The sequence below is a fragment of the Lycorma delicatula genome, chromosome 3 (assembly GCF_047948215.1).
Source record: "Lycorma delicatula isolate Av1 chromosome 3, ASM4794821v1, whole genome shotgun sequence".
NCBI lineage: Eukaryota > Metazoa > Arthropoda > Insecta > Hemiptera > Fulgoridae > Lycorma > Lycorma delicatula.
This window is the reverse complement of record NC_134457.1, coordinates 174,098,401-174,123,842: the sequence shown is the minus strand read 5'-3', so window position 1 is coordinate 174,123,842 and position 25,442 is coordinate 174,098,401. Positions and strand designations below refer to the sequence as shown.

Genomic DNA, 25,442 nt, shown 5'->3' with positions numbered 1-25,442 from the left:
CCTCTTATTTTTACATTCAGTGGTTCATCTTCATTATTTCTACTACATTTCAATACTTTTGTTTTGTTCTTGTTTATTTTCATGCAGTAGTTCTTGCGTAGGACTTCATCCATGCCATTCATTGTTTCTTCTAAACGCTTTTTACTCTCAGCTAGAATTACTATATCATCAGCAAATTGTAGCATCTTTATCTTTTCACCTTGTACTGTTACTCCGAATCTAAATTGTTCTTTAACATCATTAACTGCTAGTACTATGTAAAGATTAAAAAGTAACGGGGATAGGGAACATCCTTGTTGGACTCCCTTTCTTATTATGACTTCTTTCTTATGTTCTTCAGTTATTACTGTTGCTGTTTGGTTCCTGTAAATGTTAGCAATTGTTCTTCTATCTCTGTATTTGAACCCTAATTTTTTTAAAGTACTGAACATTTTATTCGTCTACGTTATCGAATGCCTTTTCTAGATCTATAAATGCCTAGTACATTGGTTTGTTTTTCTTTAATCTTCCTTCTACTATTAATCTGAGGCCTAAAATTGCTTCCCTTGTCCCTATACTTTTCCTGAAACCAAATTTGTCTTCTCCTAACACTTCTTCCATTCTCCTCTCTTCTGTACAGAATTCTAGTTAAGATTTTTGATACATGACTAGTTAAGCTAATTGTTCTGTATTCTTCACATTTATCTGCTCCTGCTTTCTTTGGTATCATGACTATAATACTTTTTTTGAAGTCTAACGGAACTTCCCCTTTTCCATAAATATTACACACCAGTGTGTATAATCTATCAATCGCATCTTCACCTGCACTGTGCAGTAATTCTACAGGTATTCCGTCCATTCCAGGAGCCTTTCTGCCATTCAAATCTTTTAATGCTCTCTTAAATTCAGATCTCAGTATTGTTTCTCAGATTTCATCCTCTTCAGCTTCCTCTTCTTCCTCTAACACCATTTTCTAATTCATTTTCTCCATATAACTTCAATTTATTCCACCCACCTATCGACTTTACGTTTCATATTATAAATTGGTGTACCATCTTTGTTTAACACATTATTGGATTTTAATGTGTTCCCCGAAATTTTCCTTTACTTTCCTGTATGCTCCGTCTATTTTACCAATGTTCATTTCTCTTTCCACTTCTGAAGACTTTTCTTTAATCCACTCTTCTTTTGCTAGTTTGCACTTCCTGTTTATAGTATTTTTTAATTGTCGATAGTTGTTTTTACTTTCTTCATCACTAGCATTCTGATATTTTCTACATTCATCAATCAGCTGCAATATATCATTTGAAACGCAAGGTTTTCTATCTGTTCTCTTTGTTCTACCTAAGTTCGCTTCTGCTGATTAAGAATTTCCTTTTTAACATTTTCCCATCCTTCTACATTTTCTACCTTATCTTTTTTACTTAGACCTCTTTCAATGTCCTTCTCAAAAATCTTCTTTACCTCCTTTTCCGCAGGCTTCTCTAAATTCCACCAATTCATCTGACACCTTTTCTTCAGGTTTTTAAACCCCAATCTACATTTCATTATCACTAAATTATGGTCGCTATCAATGTCTGCTCCAGGGTAAGTTTTGCAGTCAACGAATTGATTTCTAAATCTTTAACAATGATGTAATCTATCTGATACCTTGCAGTATTGCCTGGCTTTTTCCATGTGTATATTCTTCTATTATGATAACTGGGTGTTGGCAATTACTAAAATATACTTCGTGCAAAACTGTATAAGTCTGTTCCCTCTTTCATTCCTTTTGCCCAGCCCGTATTCACCCACCATATTTCCTTCCTTGCCGTTTCCAATGCTTGCATTCCAATCCCCAACTATTATTAAATTTTCATCTCCTTTTATGTGTTTAATTGCTTAGTCAATTTCTTCGTATACACACTCTACCTCATCATCATCATCATGAGCTCTTGTAGGCATATAGACGTTAACAATCGTTGTCGGTTTACATTTTGATTTTATCCTTATTACAATGATTCTATCGCTATGCATTTTGAAATACTCTTCTCTCTCTCTTTCTCTTTCTCTCTTTTCTATCTTCTTGTTCATTACGAAACCTACTCCTGCCTGCCCATTATTTGAAGCTGAGTTAATTATTCTAAAATCACCTGACCAAAAGTTGTTTTCCTCTTGCCACCAAACCTCACTAATTCCTACTGCATCTAAATTTATCCTATCCATTTCCCTCTTTAAATTTTCTAACCTACCAACCTCTTTTTAAATTTCTAACATACCATGCTCCGACTCGTAGAATGTTATTTTTTAATTTTCTGGTGACCCCCTTCCTTTAGTCCCCACCCGGAGATCCAAACAGGGGACTAGTTTACCTCTGGAAAATTTTACCAAGGAAGGCGATCATTGATTGCTATATGAAAATGAAGAGAGCTGCATTTTCTTGGAAAAAAGCAGCTGTAGTTTTCCGTTGCTTTCAGCTGCGCAGTACTCAGAGGACTGAGTGATGTTGATATGGCCGTTTAAGTCTTCCTGACCTACGCTCTTAACAACTACTGAAAGAGCTGCTGCCCTCTTTCAGGAATCATTCCTTAGTCTGGCTCTCAACAGATACCTCTTCGATATGGTTGCACCTTCGGTTCAGCTACTCTGAATCACTGAGCACTCAAGCCCCCTCACCAATGGCAAGGTCTCACGATTCATAGAGGGAGAAATAAAAGCATAATCAATCTAAAAAAATAACCAAAAATTAAACATCATAAGTAAAACATAAATAAAATTAATGTTTAAGATAGTTAAAAAAAAAACAATGGTCTTATAAACAATTATTTAAATAAATTTTATCTAAACAAATTAAAATCGGTAAAGTAAAAAATCATGTTTAGTATCCAAAACCAGTATTTTATTTATTAAAATACTTAATGAATTTCAAATAATAAGACAAATGAAAATCAGTGTGAGGATGATATAAAATCAAATTGTAAAGGTAAGTTCATGAAATTAAAAATAAGACAAAAAGTCAGTAATAAGAACCAGTGGTCTGAGATAAATATTCAATAATGAATGGGTTAATAAAATTTAAAATATATAAAATTCAGTACATAATATCCTTAGTATAATAGCATACTTATATATAATTAAAAATTTTAAAATGAATTTTTAATTAAAAGATTTATTTATTGTTTAATTAATGTTAAATTATAATTACTTTTAATTTTGATGAAGTATGTTTAATTATTTATGGAAGTGTAATTTTTTTGGTTAAGTAACATAATTTAAAAAATTTGGTGGTTGTTCCATGTGTTTTACATATTGTTATTATTCTGTTATAAATTGGTATTATGTTGCATCTCTTTTTTTCTACATTATAAGATTTTAATTTGGTGTAGAAGATGGCATTCATCATGGCATTTTTTTTTTTTCATTTTATGCAAAAAAGCTTTAATATCAATTTAATCACATGTGATAACTGTATATTATTTTGCTCTATATAATAGAAAATTGGTACAATCAGTTTAACTTCTCAATGCATCAAAATAGTAAGTTGACTGCATCAAGGCAGTCTCAACTTACTATGGAGTTTATAGATGCACTTTTGCAGGGTTCTATGAGTGGTGGTTTCTGCTTTAAATCAGAAGTAGCAGCTACCAATTAGCTCCCATTTCCAAATAAACTTGTTTTAAAGATTTCCAAGTAGCTTACTTGTATAGCTGCAGTTACAGCATGGCAGCAGCCAATTGCTGAGTGTTCCAGTCTCATAATCGAGATGCATCAGGTTCATGTCATGTTATTTTATACTTTTTTCTTTACATACATTAATATTATTATTATAGGAACCTAACAAACTACGAACTTTATGTTACCTGTATATTTTTTTAAAATTAACAATTATTGACCTAAAAATCTTATGAATGTGTGGGAGTAGGGGCCCAAATAGGGAATGGATGAACAAGTAGACAACAGATAGGTTTCACAAAACGAAAAAAAAATTAAATAAATTTATTTTAATGTTTAGTGTGTCTGTAGGATATTAAAAACAAAAAAACAAAATTTCTTGATTGTAGCAGGCAAACTGAAAATTAAAATTAGCGTAGTTACATTTATCAAAGTCTATTTATTAGGATATAGTATTTGTAAAATCTAAAGGCAGGTCCTCCTTACAAACTCCCTCTACCCTACTATAACCTGACGTGCGGAACACGTGCTACTGGTTAACACAAAAGTAAGACCTCCAATGATACAGACTTACTTTTATTACTTTTTCTATTTATGTAAATCTGTCATTTAATTATCAAATATGTATTTCATCTGTTTATTTATTTATTTCAGCTATTATATAAATTATTTTGTATGAAATCATTTTACGTTTATTAGTACAAATTAACATTTTAATTAATTAAATTAATTTTATGTTTATTACAACAAACTTTTTTATAATAAATTTAGTAATGATTATAATTATTACTTTTACTCATATTTCTGTAATACTTTATTTATGATTTTTTTTTATACAATCTAATATTATGCCTATAATAAATAAACAACTCATTTCATATACTCTTGTATTACATCATTGTTACTGTTTATTTATAGCAAACCCTAGTTTAACATACTTGAAAAAATACATATACTTTCAAGAAATAAATAAAGTACTTCATATACATCTTGAACAAAATGTTAGGCATGAATAATTTTATTTGTAATAACAAATTACCAGAACATATTTTGTTAATATAATAGTGAAGTCATAATTAGATCGGTGCAAGTAATTGCAAAGTGATTGATGTGACTTTTGGAATACATTACTTTTGCTAGTGGTGTAAGTACAAGTACAGTGGAGGGGATGCCGTAGCGTAATATGGGCCCACTTTCAGATATTACATACACTATAATAATTGTTACATTCAAAGAGAATAATAATTTGCAAACACAAGATTTGTTTATTTTTTTTTTGGTTCTTATAAATATTACTATAAATACTACATAAAAAATTATTTCTGTTAATGTATCTATAAAGAAAAAAATACATTAAAAACCTGATATGGAGACTTGGACCCAATTCATTTCAATTACAAGATGGAAATGCTCACTACTCAGCTGTATTGCTGCAGATACACAAATAAGCTACTTTAAACTCTCAAAAATCTTAAATAAGTTCACTCAGAAATAAAACTTAAGTTGAAGCAGATTTTAAATTTAAAAAAGGGACTACCACTCTGCGAAAGGGCATCAATAAACTTTGTTATAAGCTGACTACCTACCCTTGTTAGAAGCATAGTTTCCAGAAAAATCAAATGTGTGGCAGAAATGTATCAGATAAAAGATCAATTTTGTTTCTAACTACAGAGGACATTTTATCCTATAAATTAATATTAGACAGATAAGAATAAAACTATCTAGATGGCATTTGTAAATCTGTAAAAAGAGTTTATAGTATACAAGTGAAATTTATGCAGAATCTTGTGTAAGGCACTAGAATGGTAGGCTTTATATTAAAGACATAGGTTTAATTTATGACAGTAATAGAGGGATTTCTAGAAGATAAAGTTTATTGTACATATTTAGAATATACACTCAGTTAATATGTTAGGGTTAAAAGATTGATGCAAAAGAGAATGAAATTGAGAATGACATAAAACCAATGAACTGACCAGAACTCAAAAACAAAATTTCCTTATTGTATGTATCTTGTGTTGAAGTAATTCTGTTAAGTTGTTATTTTGTGCAGCAGATTAAATTATTCAAGGGGTTACAAGAGGCGTCGTGGAGAGTGTGGAAAACAAAGGCACATACGACAGAGAAGTAAAGATAGAGATTGGCAAGAGCATAGACAAGGTGCCAATGCTATTAAACGTACTATATCTGAATTATCTGTTACGGATTCAGATTCTCCTGAAGATGTTGCGAAAGATATTGCCTCTAAATTATTGGAAACAAAGGAAGATCTGATTTGTGAGTATTTTCAGATTTTATTTCAAAATTAGTTATCAATTTTTTTTTTTTTTAAATTATATATAGTAATTTTATAGTAGTGAAAACAGAATCAAATATATTTTCAGTATTTTTTTTCACCATGTGTAGTGAAAGTCTATGGCAGCAGACAGTTGAAGCCTTAGATAAGAAATATTCATTATATTATTGAATTTCACTTGCAGTTAACTGTTCCACAATACTAAACTGCTTTATTAGTCATCCAGTCCAGTAATTCCTGAAACCCTAGTCTTATTTAAAAAATATGACTAATATTTTCAGAATTATTTCCTTCACTTCTTTCAGATTGATCTCTGTGTTTACTAATATTGGTTGTACCCTGATAGAAATTAATTTCATTTTTAAAAGTACATTACTATAATTTTTTAAAGAAATTCTATATGCTGTACACATTATTGTATTCCTACCTCCATAACCCAAAGCAATTTTTTGACAACTATCCATCTTTAATCACAATTTATTTTAAAAATAATATTGAAAAAATAAAATACTATATACCATTAATTAACAAATATTACAAAGATCATTCAAATATAACCCAGAATCTGTTAACATAGCTTTATTGATATTAGATAAAATTACAAATAGATTATTTTCTTCAGTTTCCTTAAATAAAAATACATTTTCTCCACCATATACATTTTTCCTGTTCCCTCACCAAAAAAACAAGTTGGCTACCCTAACAACCAATTGCACATATAATGCTCGACTACAGCATTGCTTTTGAATTTTTCCCCTCCTAAACATATGGAACTCACATGGTGACAAGTCTGGACAGTACAGTGGTTGTTCAAGAGATGTCCAATGAATTTTAGCAAGTTTTATCACAAGTCTTAAGTTGCTATATGTGGCTGTACATTTTCATGGTGAAGGAGGACGTTGCAAATCATTTGCTGCATCATTTGTTGCACTAAGCAGCCCATCAAATAATAAGCAGTAGTATGGCCCACTGTCCTTTGCCCTTGCAGAAAATAATCAGCAGCACACCCTAAGTCCCAAAACACAGTTTGCAGAACTTTTCAGTGTGGCAAGCAGTTCTTGGCCTTGATCAGTGCCCAATCCCCATTTTTCCTCCACTCTATACTTGTTCTCTTGCTTTCTGGGTTATAATGGTTTACCCACATTTTTTTGCAATTCACAGTATGATCCAAAAATGCCTCTCCTTCCTCAAAGCAATTCAGAAGCTGCAGACAGATTATCTTTCTAGAAATTTCTCTGTGCATCATTGAGAAAATGTGGAACTCACCTCGCCGACACTGTTTTATCCAACAGTGTCTGACAACATTGTATGCACAGTCCAATTTCAGTAACAGTTATACAGCAATCACTTTTCACAAGGTCACAAACAGCCTGAATGTTGTCAGCATTGATGCTGGTCCACAGATGATGACTTGTGACATTTGTTCTCTACTGCAACATGACCGCTTAGAAAATTTTGCCCTTATCAAACACTCAAGTTTTAAGACAGGATAGCATCTCCAATGAAGTTGTTAAAATTTCAGAGGATTTGATTATACCTTCATTGGCAAGAAATCAGATTATAATTTATTGCACAACTGATGATTGTTCCTCCTGCTCAGATATTCTGTTACTGATATGGGAACTTGACCTATGGGCATGGCTGACTGGCTGCTTCTCTGCACACATATCCAACTAACTACCTGCAGCACCGTATCACATACACTGTTCCTCAGGCAGCAAAATTCCAATTTATATTTGAATGACCCTTGTAAAATTTGTGTAAGTAGACAAATTAATTTAACAGGGAAATAAGTTTAAAATGTCATATATATTATTTGCACATATATAACCTGTTTAACGCACACTTTAGCTTAATTATTACTATAAATATCATAGTTTAAATACTCCATTCACTACAAACAAGGTCTAAAGAGTTATAGGGTGCAGTTAATGTTTGTTGGACTTGCTGATTTGTTTTGGTTTGGTTTGCGAAAGTACCAAATAATTATGTTGTGAATGAGATACTTTTATTTATTAGTAATATTGTTTTTAGATAAAAGTAGATGAAGCAAATTCTTTTTAACAGAAACAAATGAACCTTCATGAAGAACAAAAAATTACAGTCCACAAATTAAGTTTATATTTTAAGTTATGAAAATATTATGCTTTCAAGCACTTTTTTGTCTTAATAATACTTTTAATCTTTACTGGCCTGTAACACTAACAATAAAATTAATACAGGAAAAAGTATTCGTAGTATGAAAAAGTATTTCATAGTTTGATGAATATTTCACTAATTCTTTGGTTTGTATTTATGTTACATTATACAATAAAAAAATATGAAATATTCATATTTTAAAAGAGTTAAATTGAAAAAAATCCTTTTTTGTTAAAATTAACAGAATTTTTACCAAAATTAACTTCAAAACTACATTTTTAAAAGCCAACAATTTTACGTAACCTATTTGTATGTATTTTCTGGGGATACACATAAAACTTTCCCAAGATCAGTAAACAATAGCATAAAAAAAATTACAAAGAAGGCATTCTCATTAATTCATTCTTTATTTTTCAATAAACAGTTTTGAAAATACTTTCATCATTAGTTCTTTCATATACATTGAATTTTTAAAAATGACCACATGTCATGAGATTAAAAATTGAATTTATGTGTTGTTAAATAATACTGTATAATATATATAGGTAATCCATACTTTATAAATATTGAATTTAAAAGAAAAATTGATGTTCAAGAAGCAATTTTTTATTACATTAACATAAGTATATTATTGGTATATCATTTATTGAATGTCTTATGTAATTATCCACATCCAGTCAGATAAACATAAGTTATGTTTGCTAAATAATGTTTGTTATAAAATATGTATGTTATATGATAGCTATGCCGAAAAATATATCACAAAAATCTGAAAATTCTTATTTTTATACCTTGACTTCTTCTTTAAAAAATAAAATGATCTCCCTTCCACTTGCTGATCCATGCTGATATTCATATTATCTTACCCTTGGAAGTAAAAAATCCCTTAGTAGAATTCTTTCATTTAGTGTTGCTCATCTTCTCATTCAGAAAAGAAATTTTAGATGTAGATTACATTGAGAACTGCCTCCTTTAGCACTTGGAAATTCTTTGATGAATTAAACATTCTGTTTTCTTTTAATAAATTTAAGTATACTTGAAAAAATCTCACATTTTCCCAGGAATGATAACATTAAATTAAGTATGTTATTTCACCTCATGAAATTAAAACAACTTTTAGACATACATAATATCTTTTGCTTCCAAATCTCATGTTCTTGCTCTGAAAATCTGATCATCTCACTCACTATTAATGCATCAACCTTCTTAACCAGCATTCTTTGTAAATTGATTGAGAGAATTATGAACTACATATTGGTTTGGTACTTTGAGGAAAACTTTCTTGCCCTCAAAACAGTATGGTTTTAAACAAGGTAGGTTTTCTGTCGATAACCTCGATGGCTGTAGGAGTTGTAATAAGTGTTTTTCTTTTAGGTCAGTATGTCCCACTGTTTTTTTTTTTTTTTTTGAGTTAGCAAAAGTATTTTGGTAAAGTCTGTCAGGTATTTTAAATATACTTGTATTTAAGTGGGGTGTTCATAGAAATATGTTGGCCTATTAAGTAATTGTGTTTTTGTGTACATATTTCAAGCATCTGATAGTTTTGCTCTAGATAATAATGGAGTACCTTAGGGAAATGTATAGAGTGTAAAATTTTTTGTTGTGACAATAAATAAGTATTTTAAATTTAATCCATTACGTATTCTCTGTTGGTTTGATTGTTATATGATATTTGTTACAAAGTGTTAAGTCATTGCAGAAAGACTGCTATAAAATACAATAACAAATTTAGAAATGTACTTTTAAGCAGCAGTTTAGTTAGGTTTTTTCTCCTTTGAGAAAATGAACTTGTTTTACTTTCATCTGAATGACAGTTAACTATCCCAATAAACTAATGGATATCGATCCAATTGATCTGTTCTCATATTTTAAATTTTACTTCAGTTAAATTTTACATTTAACTGGGTTCGTTAGGTAATAGTGATCATATAAAAGAGTTAAAAGCTTTGTATTTTAAAATGTTAGATAAGTTTAGAATCTTATCCAAAATATGATGTTGGGGCACTGACATATTTTTGCATGATAGTTAACCATATGATGGTCTGGGCACATATGGACTATGATTAGATTATTTACTTCTCAACATAGTCTACTACTTTGAAGGTGCTCGACAGCTCACAACTTTTTCAACTTGCTACAGGTACCTTTACGTCCTAATCCTATTGCAAGTTTGTTGGTGGATGTGATGAATCTTCTCTCTGTGGTATCAATGTGATCAGCTGATATCTTATGTTGCTTTCTGAAAGGACAACCTTAACCTTCTAAATTAAAATGTTGGTTTTATCAAAACCATATTTTTATCAATTTTAAGTGCATCATTACTTGCCAGCTCTAACGGGTGGTTGAGCCAAGTGTCCGTTCTATTCCTTGAATGTTAATTTTAAAAGTATTTTCCAGGCTTACCAATGTTCTTATCTACCAACTCCATGAATGCCCTACAAGCATTAAATACTCGTTATACATTCAAGTCATACATTTGGCAATCACTTTATTGTCTCATCAAAGTACCTGTGTAAGTTCAGCTAGATTCTCAGTCATGTGAGGATTTAAAGGAATGAGTGCACAGGCATTACTGCTAAAGAAGCTTACAAACAGCCAGCTCTTCCAAATTCCGTTACTGCTGCATATTTTTGTAAGTTGTGTGAAGAAATTGCTATGTGATGATTGGCAGTGCAAGTAGAATAGAACTGGCTTCACCACTTAAAGAATATTGTACAGATGTGGTCTTTCTCCAGTATAAACAACCAACTAGAGGAAATAGAAGTTTGTCATTTACTCTTTGTATATATGAAAATTACTCATGGCCATCTTATGTAACCTGAAGACATTCTGTTATGTGTAAGGTACACTTTCCATTTAATCGAACATCATATTATAAGTTGTATTTGCTATCTAGTATTGCAGCATAAATTTAAATTATTTATGAATATCTTTAGCTGTTGTTGGGAAGTAATAAGGCAAACTTAGTGTAATTTTGTTGAAGAAAGTGCATTTACAGTCAAACTTTAATGCATCTGTTACTAGTTGTAGTTATTTTTTAATCTTATTTTATTGTTGATAATTTGAAGTTTATATTTATTTTGAGAGGAGGGAACTCTTTACACTCCTGTTATTCTTAGTTTCAGTTGTCCATGGAGTAACCCTTCACACTGCTTGTACAGTTTTAATTAAATGTTTTGTGTTGTTTTAATACACATAAATGTTTTATGTGTATTACCACATAAAAATTATGTGGTAATTTTTAGAATTTTTTGAATTTTTTTCAGTTACATATGATGAAGTGATTTATACTCAAAACTGTTTTAATCCCAAAGTTTGAATGTTGTTGTATTATCATTGCTCCATTGTTATTAAGTAATTTGCTTGTTTTTTAGTTTGACCCAAAAGTAAAACATTATTTGGGAATTGATTACAGTTTTTTTTTTACTTCCCAAAAAAAAAAATATATGTAAAACTTAGAATATTATAAAAGAGTAATACCAATTGTCAAAGCCACATTTAAAAAATTAGTCTATATGTCGTTTTTGCATATCTGTCTCGTACAATGAACAAAAATCATTTTACCATGGTTGAGTAAAATTAAGTAATGTCGAATGTGTCTTTATATGTTTTTTGGTATTTATTATTGTTTAATAATTATTAAATGTCATTTTAAAAGATTCAAGGTAACACAATGTGATTTAAACAGTTTATTATTTTGATTAACTTTTAAATTTGATTTCAGTGCGTGTAGTAACTGTCCTTGGAAATAAAAAGGCAATAGACTTATATAATGAGACTAAACGGATCGAAGAAGATGGAGGAATGATGGTTATGGTAAGATCAGAGTTTAATTATTTAGGGTGTTCTTTAATTGCTAGGTGAATGTTTTCTCTGTGTCTTTAAAATTTGTCATTAAAAATACTACAATCAGATTATGGAATCATTATTTTCTATTCTAACAGAATAAGGATAATTTTTAATACTCTTGAGAATTTAAAATCATTATAGCTAATATATTGAAATTTATCCTAATATTCTACCCCTGTAAATAAATTGTCTTGTTACAATTGGTGTTTAATAGTTAACTTTATAAATTTGTAAATTAACTTTTCTTAATTATTGTAATCCAGTAATCAATATTATGTTATTCTAATATTATCCAATATTATTTTATTTTATTTGTTAACAGTGCCAAGTATTTCTTAAGTATTATTAAGTTATCAATTTTTTGCTTGTCAGTAATTTTAAGTGATTTTGCGTTTTAAGTAATTTTTAATTTGTTTTGTGGAAGTTCAAAGAAGCATTTCTAGAATGATAATTTAGAACATTTTATTATTTGCATTTCATATATGTGTTCAAGGAGAGAAAGAAAAAAACACACATTTTTTGACTTGTGAATCCTTTTGACTACCGAATATTTTCAAATTTAATCTATATTAAATTAATGTGAATCTCTTCAAGCATCTGTTGATAAAAATCAATAATGGTGTAATATTTTATTTAATGCAAAAGTTGTATGCAGTATAGGTTTAGAATTCATTTATTTATTATTAATCATATTTCTAAAAAAAATTAATTTTAAAAAATTTTTTACATTGAGAAAAATAAATTATAATTATATATCAGGCAATAGGGAGGTAACCTCTCTTTGCTTAGTCTGTTAGATTAAAAATAAAGAATCATTAATTTTGTAAGACGTGAAAGTGTAAATACAAGGTTGTCAACTTATTGTGTTCAATTTTTCAAGTATATTATTTTTACTATTCACTGTGTGAAATAAATTTGTTATTTTCTCTAAAAATAATCAAAAAGTTTTATAGTAATAAATGTTCTTTACACAAGTAAAAAGGCAGCTATTAAATTACTAACAGTGCCTACTACCATCAGTACATTCTAAAACTCATATTAACATTTTTTTTTTTTTTTTTTTTTTTTTACAAGAATGAAAAATAACGCTATAAGCCATTAATTATTGTATGTGTGAAATTTAAAAAGCAGGTGTTTCATGATTCCATTAAAGACCGGAGTCTAATTTTGCCATTCTTTACACTTTTCTAACTTTACAGATGTCAAAATCTGAAAATAAAATCATTCAAATTGTGTGAATCAGGACTATATAATCTTCACCACTCCTTTGAAATCTTTGCGATTTATGGAATACTGTTTCCTGTGATGAGCCAAAAGATCTCATATTTGAAGCCAAGGTGCTCGTCATAGAACTAGTTCATTCTACACAAACCAAGGAAAGAAAAAAATCATGAAGTATTAAACTTATAAATCCTTTGGGCTACCAAAAATTTGTAAATTTAATTTACATTGTCATTTTTCAAGTAGTTATTATAAAAAAACTATTAAACTCTTTATTTGTATTTGTAGTTAATTTATTTAATCTTATGATAATTTTTATTTCCACATTTATGTCAAGGACATCAGCAGAGTTGTTCATTTATCATCACTCAAGCAACACATACAACTTGAGGAAGGTCATGGACATGAGCAACTTACATTTTTAAGTAGAAGAAGGCACATTTATGAATGAAAAGATGTTAACATAAAAGGGGCTAATCATATTTTAAGTATTCCTAGATCAAAAATGGACCAAAGTCAAATACAATGAATTCTTCATTTATTATAAACAGATAGAGATGGGTCTATTCCCAAGGAACAGTGATGAGTACTACACTCAGTATTCAGCAGAAATCTCCCTAGTATTATAAAAGATAACAATATCAAAATTAGATTGTTTGCCAGATGACAGTTACATGGATTTTAGCTAGAAAATATGCCAAAAAACATTGAACTTTAGAATAAAAGAAATTAACAATGTCATGATTTATCTTAGCAAATAGGGTTATCAACACAGTATGGAAATTAATGCCTCCAAAACTGTTAAATCTATTCTTAGTACATGAAGAAAAAAAAATAGTTTCAACATAAAAAATAATCTTAGTCTATATAAAAGTGAGTGCACAAAGCATTATGCAAAAACAAAGTAATAAATAAAGTTTACCGAGGATTAAAACTTATAAAATATCTAAAGCTACTAAGAATAGCAACAGCCAGCAACTCCACCCTTTTCACACTAGGAACACAAAACACTCTTCAGTGGTTAATTAGTAGATGTGAAAATAAATACTAGTGGAATCAACTAATTAAATGAAGACGATTACCCTTAATTAACTCCACTCTTCTATAATACTTCATAATTAACTCCTCTTCAATTGTATAGAGGTCTCTTACTTATTGATCAGATATTACAAGCTACTATCTCTTCATAATAAAATAGTACTACCATAGATTGAATGAGCAAGACAATTCTGATCAGTTTTATTGACTCACATTACCAACAAATCCTGTTGAAAAATTTCTAATAAAGGTAACATCCCAAATTAGATGGAATCACTTGTGCAGAAATCAAACCTACTGAATGCCTATCAATCATTGAAAATCCCTCCTTTATATCTGAAATAAAAAACCATGATATAACTTCTACAGCTATACAACAAAGAGCAACCTTCTGTTAAAAATACTTTTAACCCTTTCAGGACTTTTTTTCCTGTTTAGCCTCTGGTAATTACCTTTCAGATAATACTTCAGAGAATGATGTATGAGTGTAAATGAAGTGTAGTCTTGTACAGTCTCAGTTCAACCATTCTTGAGATGTGTGGTTAATTGAAACCCAATCACCAAAGAACACCAGTATCCATGATCTAGTATTCATTCCTTGTAAAAATAACTGACTTTAAACTCTTTCAGGACTGGCATCACGCTTACATGACTGCAGTAAATTGTCCGTACAGACTATAGTTGTGTAAATTCATTTTAGAAATTTAATTATCATTGTGTTAATGTGACTAATATAATTCTTTCACTGATATGTGCTGCACTTACTGGCTTTAAAATAAATTATTTCCACTATCAATCGGTTGCAGCTAACAGCTGGAAATAGAATAATATCATGTTACCAGCCATTCTATAACTAGGTTCAGTATTTTTTGTTGAAATCTGTTTGTAAACATGATAAATTTGTAAAAGCTTGACAATATTGAGCATACAGTGAATGAAACAAACACAAATTATACCCAAGCCTCTGAACAAACCAATCTTGCTGGTTCAAATTTGCGACGCTGGAAACCAACCAACATAAATGAACTGTGTACATTTTTGAGTTTGATTATGCTTATGCCAAGAAATAAGAAAAATTGTGTAAAAGAGTACTGATCAGTATACAGACTATTACATTCCCTAATATTTTCCAAAACGATGGCTAGAGACAGATATTTTAACATTCTTAATATGCTTTATTTTGCAAATAATAATAAAGATCAATCACCCGGCTTGCATCTTTTCAAAATTTAGTAATTGATGAATGTTTAGTTTCCTTAGTTTTGTTCAAAGGAAGGCTTAATTTTACGTTAAGTTTTATGTTTTAAGGAAGGCTTATGTTAATAATAAAAATTGGGTTTACAAAAAAAAAGTAGTTTTAAACTAGAAATAAAATAAAATAGTATTCATTCCTAGAGAATGTGAAGTGATAAATCATACAGAGAATGACTATATAAAGTTGAGTTACTTTAATATAAGTCTGAGCATGATCTAACATTTACAGTATGTTAGTCCAGAAAGATTAAATAACTGTATGTGAATTTACACAGACTATATGTACGAGGTGTGATTAAAAAATACGGTGAATAATTTTTTGTTAAAAAAGTAATAAGGTTACATAGAATTAGATTTAATCTCCTTCAAAGTACTGTCCTCGGCTAGCAATGCACTTATCCCAACGTTGACTCCATGACTGGAGGCATTTCTGGAAGGGCTTTCAGCTGCTCGGTCGTGGCCCTCTCAATGTCAGCAATGGTGTCAAAACGTTTTCCTTTAAGCACAGTTTAATTTTTGGGAAGAGCCAAAAGTCGCATGGTGCTAAATCCGGTGAGTATGGTGGATATGGACAGACAGGAACACTTTTTTCGCCCAAAAACTCACGAATGAGAAGCGAGGTGTGACACGGCGCATTTTCGTGCTGAAGAAGGAAGCCATTGGTCCATTTTTCTGGTCGCTTTCTTCGTACGTTGTTTTGCAAACGTTGCAGTACACCCTTATAAAATTCAGAGTTTACAGTTGTTCCCCTTGGAACGAACTCTGATCGCACTATGCCCTCACTATCAAAAAAAACAACGAGCATGACCTTGATGTTGGATTTTGACTGACGTGCCTTTTTAGGACGAGGAGATGAACTGGTTTTCCATTGGAAACTCTGCATTTTGGTCTCAGGCTCATAGCCATACACCCAACTTTCATCTCCAGTTTCAATTTTGGCCATGAAGTCCAGATCTGCATAAAGACCTTTCAACTCTGTGTAAATTGACACACGATTTTCCTTCTGTTCATCACTCAAAAGTCTGGGTACAGATTTTGCACTCACTCGTATCATTTGCAATTCATTAGTTAAAATGCTTTGAACGGATCCGTACAAGATGTTAAGGTCTTCCGATAGCTCTCGAATAGTCATTTGCCTGTTTGAACGAACCATTGTTTCCACTTTTTGCACATTTTCAACTGTTTTGAGGTTACTGGACGCCCCGCACGGTGCTCGTCTTCAACACACTCATTTCTGTTTTTAAATCGGTCATACCACTTGTACACAGTCTTCAAAGTTACCACATTATCGCTGTACATCGATTCTAACATGTTCTGAGCTTCTTTGGCACTCTTTTGCAACTTAAAACAAAACTTAATATTAATGCGTTGTTCAAAATCCATGTTGGGCAACAGTCACGATAAACACAACCTCACTCTAGCGGCTCTGGCAACCTCGAACGTGTTACAACTTGTCCCTGCCTGTCTCAGTTGATCACGTGATTGAACAAATTACAGCATTTGGATGTAGCGTCGGCAGTTGCCGCTATAAAAATTCATTCACCGTATTTTTTGATCACACCTCGTATATATATTGTTTTTTTCAGTGTCAAATAAATTGGAAAGAGCTATTTTCCCACATATCTCAGTTGGAGAAAATAAGATTTTCAAAGAAAAAATGAAAATATATCAGTTCTTCTATAGTAACTGCTACCTATACCAGTAAATTTAAAAAATATATTTTACATTCCAAATCTATATAAGAAACAATAAAAATAAAAAAATTGCCCGTAAAATGCACAATGAAGGATGTAGAAGTCCAATAAATTCCTCTGTATACAAAGGAAAAGAGTGAATTTTTATTCAATCCCTTCATATATATATATATATATAAAGAACAGAAGGATACATTACACAAATGAAAGGGAAATGAAGGGTATACATTACAAATGAAAGAATAATATTTATTATTGCAGTATTTTCAACATTATTTATGAATTTTGTTCACTGCTTCTGTTGTTATGAGCCTAAATACTTTCATTTTGATTAATTGTAAGCTATATTTGAAATTGTTTACTGTATTATACTTTTTAAAAAAGAATTGCTTACATTCAGTGTAACATAGCTATATATGTAAGGCACCACTGTTTTGTGAATTATCCAGTATAGTGGAGTGCCTTATAATCAAACCAAAGGTTTTATAACTTTTTTGTTACATGATCAAGACTGAAACAAATTAAAAGGAAATGGTAGCACATGATTTTTACAAGTACATATTATATAAGTACACTGATAAAGCCTTTAACTACAGTCAGTCCCTAAATTTGGAAATTAAAGTAAATTAGTAGATAAACGGATCAAAGTATGTAATGCAAGATGACCTGACTACAGTTACACACTTGTAAGGAGCCCAGTACTAATTAATTTGATTCTCAAATTAGAAAAATTGCTGTGCACTACTTACTACTGCTCAAGACTGCATCTTGTTTTGGCGAAAACAAGATGTATTTTTTATTTCTGATTAAACAATATTTCTGTAAATTTTTATTTTTTATTTTCACTCCAAATAACATAATAGTGCATGTTTAATTAAATTTTATTTTTAAAGAAGATCTTTTAAATAAGCAAACATCTTTATATTAAGAAATATTTGGAAAAAGAACTACAAAATCTGACTGTTTTTCAAAGCCATAAGTGACGTCAATTTTTTTTTTTTACTTAAAATTGCAGGCAATTTTTTTTTTTAGTTTGTACTGAAAACTTGGATGCTTCACATATTTTTGACTTAATTGAAAAACTATTGTAAAATATTCAAATTTACTTAAATATGAGGTCAAACTATTGATGTAAGCAATAAAGGATTATTTAAATAATTATAATGCAGCAAATAATGTTTTTATTATACTTAAAACAAACACAATTTAAATTCTTTTTGTTTGACATTTTAAAAAACTCAGTATTGTGTTCTTTATAGGTTTCGTAACATATCTCAAAAGGTTTTTGGAAGTTTACTGATTATTTTGCACTGTAATACCTTATCATAAGTTTCAACTTTTCAGAATGGATCTCGACGGAGAACTCCTGGCGGTGTGTACCTACTTCTAGTCAAGAGAGACACTAATATTCCACATGAGAAAATTAAACAAATTTTTAATGTTGAAAAAGAAATGACACAACAGTTCAGGAGAAAAAGGAAAAAAAATTTTAAAACAAATGAAATGAAAAAATCTATATTAGGAGGTAATTTCATTTTATTTATTTTAAATATTATAATTTTTAAAAAAAATATAGACCTAGAATAAGTTATGTGCATTGGTGATATAATTATAATAATCATACATGACCTGATAAACATTTTGTAACTCCTGAAACTTGTATGATCATTTCAAAGAAATAACAAAACTAGTGTAAAGCAGCAAATGAATATATGCATTTCTGAGGAAAATTTTCATTTAATTGAATGAAAAGTTGTAGAATGCCATGAAAATAATGCAATTTTTTTTCTATTCTTAACTACTCTTTATTTTGTTTTATTTTTATTTGCTGAATTTTTTGTTGTTTTCCTCTAGATTAGGATATTAAATAATTGTTTTCAGATTGTCATATGCTCTTATACCATTATAATATTCTTCTATCTTTAACTAGATGTTTAATTTTTTTCAGTTATCTAGTAAAAGTGATAATTTATATCTTATAATGAATATATTTTACTTTTTTCTTTAAGGTAAAAATATGGATTTTTTCAAGCTTTAGCATAACATTTTTGTAATGTGCGTGTACATAGTTTAAATATGTGACTATGAAATTTTGTTCATTCAGTATATACATTGTGTTTTAGTGCATTTAATTCATTTTACTTGGTTTTAGATAGTAATCTGTGAATATGTAATATTAATTTCTTGAATTATATTGATTGTTTATATTAATACCAGTCTCCTAATCCTTCTTAAAATTACCCTTATTTTATGTTTTCTATTTTCTTTACATGCTTTTAATATATTTTGTCATTTTTCGTGCATAATGTAATGTTTAGTATTTTTCACTCTCGTGGTGGTGTTAAAATACCTCATCTGTTTTTGTTTTGTTTTTTTTTCAAATATTAAAGATGCTTCACCACATTTTCTAATAATTTTACGTAAGAGATAGATCTCTTTTTACTTATTTCTCTTTCATCGTAATAATATTACAAATTTTTCTTGTTTTTAAATGTATTTATAATTATACAGCTGTTTAAATGTACTAAACATACTATTATAAATGTTTGATTCATATATCAATACATATTTTCTAATTGAAATTATTTTTATGTAAGGTTTGATGTTTTTTTTTTTTGTCTTCAGTCATTTGACTGGTTTGATGCAGCTCTCCAAGATTCACTATCTAGCGCTAGTCGTTTCATTTCAGTATACCCTCTACATCCTACATCCATAACAATTTGTTATACATATTCCAAATGTGGCCTGCCTACACAATTTTTTCCTTCTACCTTTCCTTCCAATATTAAAGCGACTATTCCAGGATGCCTTAGTATATGGCCTATAAGTCTGTCTCTTCTTTTAACTATATTTTTCCAAATGCTTCTTTCTTCATCTATTTGCCGCAATACCTCTTCATTTGTCACTTTATCCACCCATCTGATTTTTAACATTCTCCTATAGCACCACATTTCAAAAGCTTCTAATCTTTTCTTCTCAGATACTCCGATTGTCCAAGTTTCACTTCCATATAAAGCAACACTCCAAACATACACTTCCAAAAAAATTTTCCTGACATTTAAATTAATTTTTGATGTAAAAAAATTATATTTCTTACTGAAGGCTCGTTTAGCTTGTGCTATTCGGCATTTTATATCGCTCCTGCTTCGTCCATCTTTAGTAATTCTACTTCCCAAATAACAAAATTCTTCTACCTCCATAATCTTTTCTCCTCTTATTTTTACATTCAGTGGTTCATCTTCATTATTTCTACTACATTTCAATACTTTTGTTTTGTTCTTGTTTATTTTCATGCAGTAGTTCTTGCGTAGGACTTCATCCATGCCATTCATTGTTTCTTCTAAACGCTTTTTACTCTCAGCTAGAATTACTATATCATCAGCAAATTGTAGCATCTTTATCTTTTCACCTTGTACTGTTACTCCGAATCTAAATTGTTCTTTAACATCATTAACTGCTAGTTCCATGTAAAGATTAAAAAGTAACGGAGATAGGGAACATCCTTGTCGGACTCCCTTTCTTATTACGGCTTCTTTCTTATGTTCATCAATTGTTACTGTTGCTGTTTGGTTCCTGTACATGTTAGCAATTGTTCTTCTATCTCTGTATTTGAACCCTAATTATTTTAAAATGCTGAACATTTTATTCCAGTCTACGTTATCGAATGCCTTTTCTAGGTCTATAAACGCCAAGTATGTTGGTTTGTTTTTCTTTAATCTTCCTTCTACTATTAATCTGAGGCCTACAATTGCTTCCCTTGTCCCTATACCTTTCCTGAAACCAAATTGGTCTTCTCCCTAACACTTCTTCCACTCTCCTCTCAATTCTTCTGTATAGAATTCTAGTTAAGATTTTTGATGCATGACTAGTTAAACTAATTGTTCTGTATTCTTCACATTTATCTGTCCCTGCTTTCTTTGATATCATGACTAACACTTTTTTTGAAGTCTGACGGAAATTCCCCTTTTTCATAAATATTACACACTAGTTTGTATAATCTATCAATCGCTTCTCACCTGCACTGCACAGGAATTCCGTCTATTCCAGGAGCCTTTCTGCCATTTAAATCTTTTAATGCTCTCTTAAATTCAGATCTCAGTATTGTTTCTCCCATTTCATCCTCCTCAACTTCCTCTTCTTCCTCTATAACACCATTTTCTAATTCATTTCCTCCGTATAACTCAATATATTCCACCCATCTATCGACTTTACCTTTCGTATTATATATTGGTGTACCATCTTTGTTTAACACATTATTAGATTTTAATTTATGTACCCCAAAATTTTCCTTAACTTTCCTGTATGCTCCGTCTATTTTAACAATATTCATTTCTCTTTTCACTTCTGAACACTTTTCTTTAATCCACTCTTCTTTCGCCAGTTTGCACTTCCTGTTTATAGCATTTCTTAATTGCCGATAGTTCCTTTTACTTTCTTCATCACTAGCATTCTTATATTTTCTATGTTCATCCATAAGCTGCAATATATCGTCTGAAACTCAAGTTTTTCTACCAGTTCTCTTTATTCCGCCTAAGTGTTCTTCTGCTCATTTAAGAATGTCCTTTTTAACATTCTCCCATTCTTCTTCTACATTTTCTACCTTATCTTTTTTACTCAGACCTCTTGCGATGTCCTCAAAAATCTTCTTTACCTCCTCTTCCTCAAGCTTCTCTAAATTCCACTGATTCATCTGACACCTTTTCTTCAGGTTTTTAAACCCCAATCTACATTTCATTATCACCAAATTATGGTCGCTATCAATGTCTACTCCAGGGTAAGTTTTGCAGTAAACTAGTTGATTTCTAAATCTTTGCTTAACCATGATATAATCTATCTGATACCTTGCAGTATTACCTGGCTTTTTCCAAGTGTATATTCTTCAATTATGATTTATAAATTGGGTGTTGGCAATTACTAAATTATACTTTGTGCAAAACTCTATAAGTCGGTCCCCTCTTTCATTCCTTTTGCCCAGCTCGTATTCACCCACTATATTTCCTTCCTTGCCTTTTCCAATGCTTGCATTCCAATCTCCAACTAATTTTCATCTCCTTTTACGTGTTTAATTGCTTCATCAATCTCTTCGTATACACAGTCTATCTCATCATCATCATGGGTGCTTGTAGGCATATAGACGTTAACAATCGTTGTCGGTTTAGGTTTTGATTTTATCCTTATTACAATGATTCTATCGCTATGCATTTTGAAATACTCTACTCTCTTCCCTATCTTCTTGTTCATTATGAAACCTACTCCTGCCTGCCCATAAGGTTTGATGATTTTATTTATATTTTGAATGTAATAAATCAAAAAAAATTTGAAATACATTAATCATTTACATTCAACATGAATTACATGATTACCATATTGATCCAATTGTAAGCTACACCCATAAATTTGTAAGGTCAAAAATGGGGAAAAGAACATTATTATTGAAATGTTGGTTACTGGGATCAATCACTTCATTGACTAAAATAGTTAAACTTTTTCTACCGCTGTATTATAACATTTGAATTAAACAACTGGTACCTATATTTCTATATTACACTGTTTATCCTTTTGTTAAATTATATCACATTCTGAGGAAGAAATGTCTTTAACACTGATTGATATTAAAGAAAAGGCAGAACTTATGACTAATAACCTATTGCCACAAATTGAGTTGTTTAATGTTTTTTTTTTTTTTTTTTTTTTTTTTTTTTTTTTTTTTTAATATTCTGTAAACAATGTATTCTGTCATTGATGTAAATCAATAATCCCAATATTTTCTCAGGCATCGAGAAAATACCGTATGCCATAATACATCAGGGCTCTTGTAACTTATTTCACACTTATGCATAATGGCTATCATTATAAACTCATTGCATAATGTACATACTCATCTTAATGTAGAAATTAATTTTACTGCATGATTACTTTATTGTAATTTGAAACTAAAAATCTGTGTCCTTGTGTTTGAAAAATTACACCGTATGATAAATTTAAATTAAGTTTAAGTTGATGATTGTTCATAATTGGGGAAAAAAATTTGATATATTCATAAAGCACATACATAACTTGTATCCACCCCATTCGTGTAGCCTATGCATCCTGATACATTTATTTAATTACTATAAAAGTTAAATTCAAAAATATTACTTTTTTTTAACAAACAAAAAAATATATAATAAATATCCAAAACTCCCTTTGATTTAATGATTTTATTTTGACTTATCTTTTAACTTAAGTTAGCTGCTTAAAACTAAAAAATAGGCTTTCATTATCAACTTGAGTTATGTGGAAACGAGCTACATACTGAAGCTCCAAAAGAACATTGTAAATTTCAAACCAGTGATGTTAAAGTGAACTCTGATAAACGAACACAATACATTATGTAAAGAAATGGCAGATACCTCTTGGAAAATAACAATATAGTGGCTCTGTGTATCATTTCCAAGTTTCTATAATAGTATTGATATAGTTATTACATATAGCTAAAAAAAATTCCAACAAATATTAGAGTTTGAGAAAAATAATACTTTGATATATAATATTAATTTTTTTCATGATTATTTTCAGAAGTCTTTCACATAACCCATACCCTTAATTTTTGAAAGTTGAGTTTTGTGTATGTGTGACACTTAGATGGATTGGTATGGAGAGAGTAAAATTAATAGCAGAAACAAACTAAATTAAAGTATATAATCAAAAGAAATATGTGTGATTTGTGTATTTATTATTTTTTAACGTATAATTTTAAAGATTTGTTGAAAATTGGAATAGTTTTCTTTTCTAAATAATAAACCTTGTAAAGATTTTATATAAGTTAAGTAATTAGCTTTTTCCTTGTGTAACCATTTTGTTGTGGTGGCCACCAAGGGAAAGCTTACATTGGGTGTTTTCTGCAAAAAAAATCACTGGAAAAAATATTAATTGCCAGTCTAAAAAATATTAATCCAGTGGTCTTGGGTTCGAATCTCTGTCAGATATGGCATTTGTCTTATTATTTCCATTTTTCATATTCCCACGTACAAGCTTCTTTTTGTAAGCTTCTGTAGTGAATTAATTCATCAGTAAAAAAAATTAATAATTATTTTAATTAAATATTAGAAAAGGAAATTACCATGTTAATGTCAACTAATTACACTCAGGATAAAAATGTAAGATACTTATAAATGTAACTTGTATCAAGAATGTTTATTTAATGTAAACTATAATGTCAAAATGTTTAGTATAATTGTAAAAACTAATTATGTTAATTTTTGGTTTTGTTTTTCCTTGTTACTTGTAGATGAGTTATTGCCGAATTTATTAACAAGAAGTGAACTAGAATTAAGAAATACAACTCCTGAAGTACTAGAAGGTGAGCATGCTGTCAGTAATCCTCCACCATCACCTGCTACGGATTGCGATGGTACAGAGCCACTTAATGTACAGCCACAACAGATTGTTACATATGATGATGATTTTCTACAGCTGAATTATGATGATAATATGGAATTATTTTAGTTGTTCTTTTTTAATACATATTATGTAGATGACTGGAAAAAACTATATTTCTTATGTTTGTAACTATGAATTACCATAATATAGTGATGAAAAACAAAATTTATTTGAAAGGTCCATAAAGGGGTTGAAAAAGCAAGTTGTATGGTTATTAATAAGGTATTTATATTATGTTTAGGCAGATTATTCTTATAATCTCAAACAATAATCACCCATTTTATTCCCTTAGAATTTGAATGTCAATAGCATAGTTTTGCTTTTTTAATAAATCATCAGGATCAGTAAAAGATTTATGAAATTGAATCTATTATATACTTTTATGCATTTGTTTTCAATAGTCTTTGCAATATTATAATTTCATGAATTAATAATAATTTTGGGAAAACTTTATAAACTTCATGTTTGAATGAATTTTTTATTTTTAACTCTTCATTAACATCCACAATCATTGTTTGTCATTAAATGTTTGCTGCTCTTTTGTTTATGTAGATTCTAAAAGTAATTGAATTGATATTAGGCTCCATTACACTAGTAAAAGAATTAATGGGATTCCCATTATTTTTAGAAATTGTTTTTTTTTTTATTAGAATCATTTTAAAAGTTGTTGCATGAATATATGTATATTCACACACTATATATATATATATATATATATATATAGTTATATATATATATATATATATATAGTTGTATAGAATGTGAGCTATTTTCATCGATGGTAATTTAAAATTTCATAAATTCATGAAATGCTCATTTTTTCTTGATGTAACTATTTTGCATTTATTATATCATACATAAGACATGTTTCATTATATGTTTGGAAACCAATCTTAAAA

The 25,442-nt window shown here is 29.7% G+C and overlaps 1 protein-coding gene across 2 annotated transcripts in view; it reads left to right on the top strand.

The window, feature by feature from the left end:
• Positions 1-25,229, top strand: part of Phax (phosphorylated adaptor for RNA export) — a 51,623-nt gene extending 26,394 nt beyond the window's left edge. The window contains exons 3-6 of one of the 2 annotated variants that reach the window (XM_075361068.1): positions 5,687-5,907; positions 11,790-11,881; positions 18,466-18,646; positions 24,392-25,229. In XM_075361068.1, coding sequence (XP_075217183.1) covers positions 5,687-5,907; positions 11,790-11,881; positions 18,466-18,646; positions 24,392-24,609 — 712 coding nt within the window. In that variant the 3' untranslated portion in view covers positions 24,610-25,229. Of the gene's footprint in view, positions 1-5,683; positions 5,908-11,789; positions 11,882-18,465; positions 18,647-24,391 lie in introns of both variants that reach the window. The other variant, XM_075361067.1, reaches the window with a different exon arrangement.
• Positions 25,230-25,442: the final 213 nt, after the last annotated feature.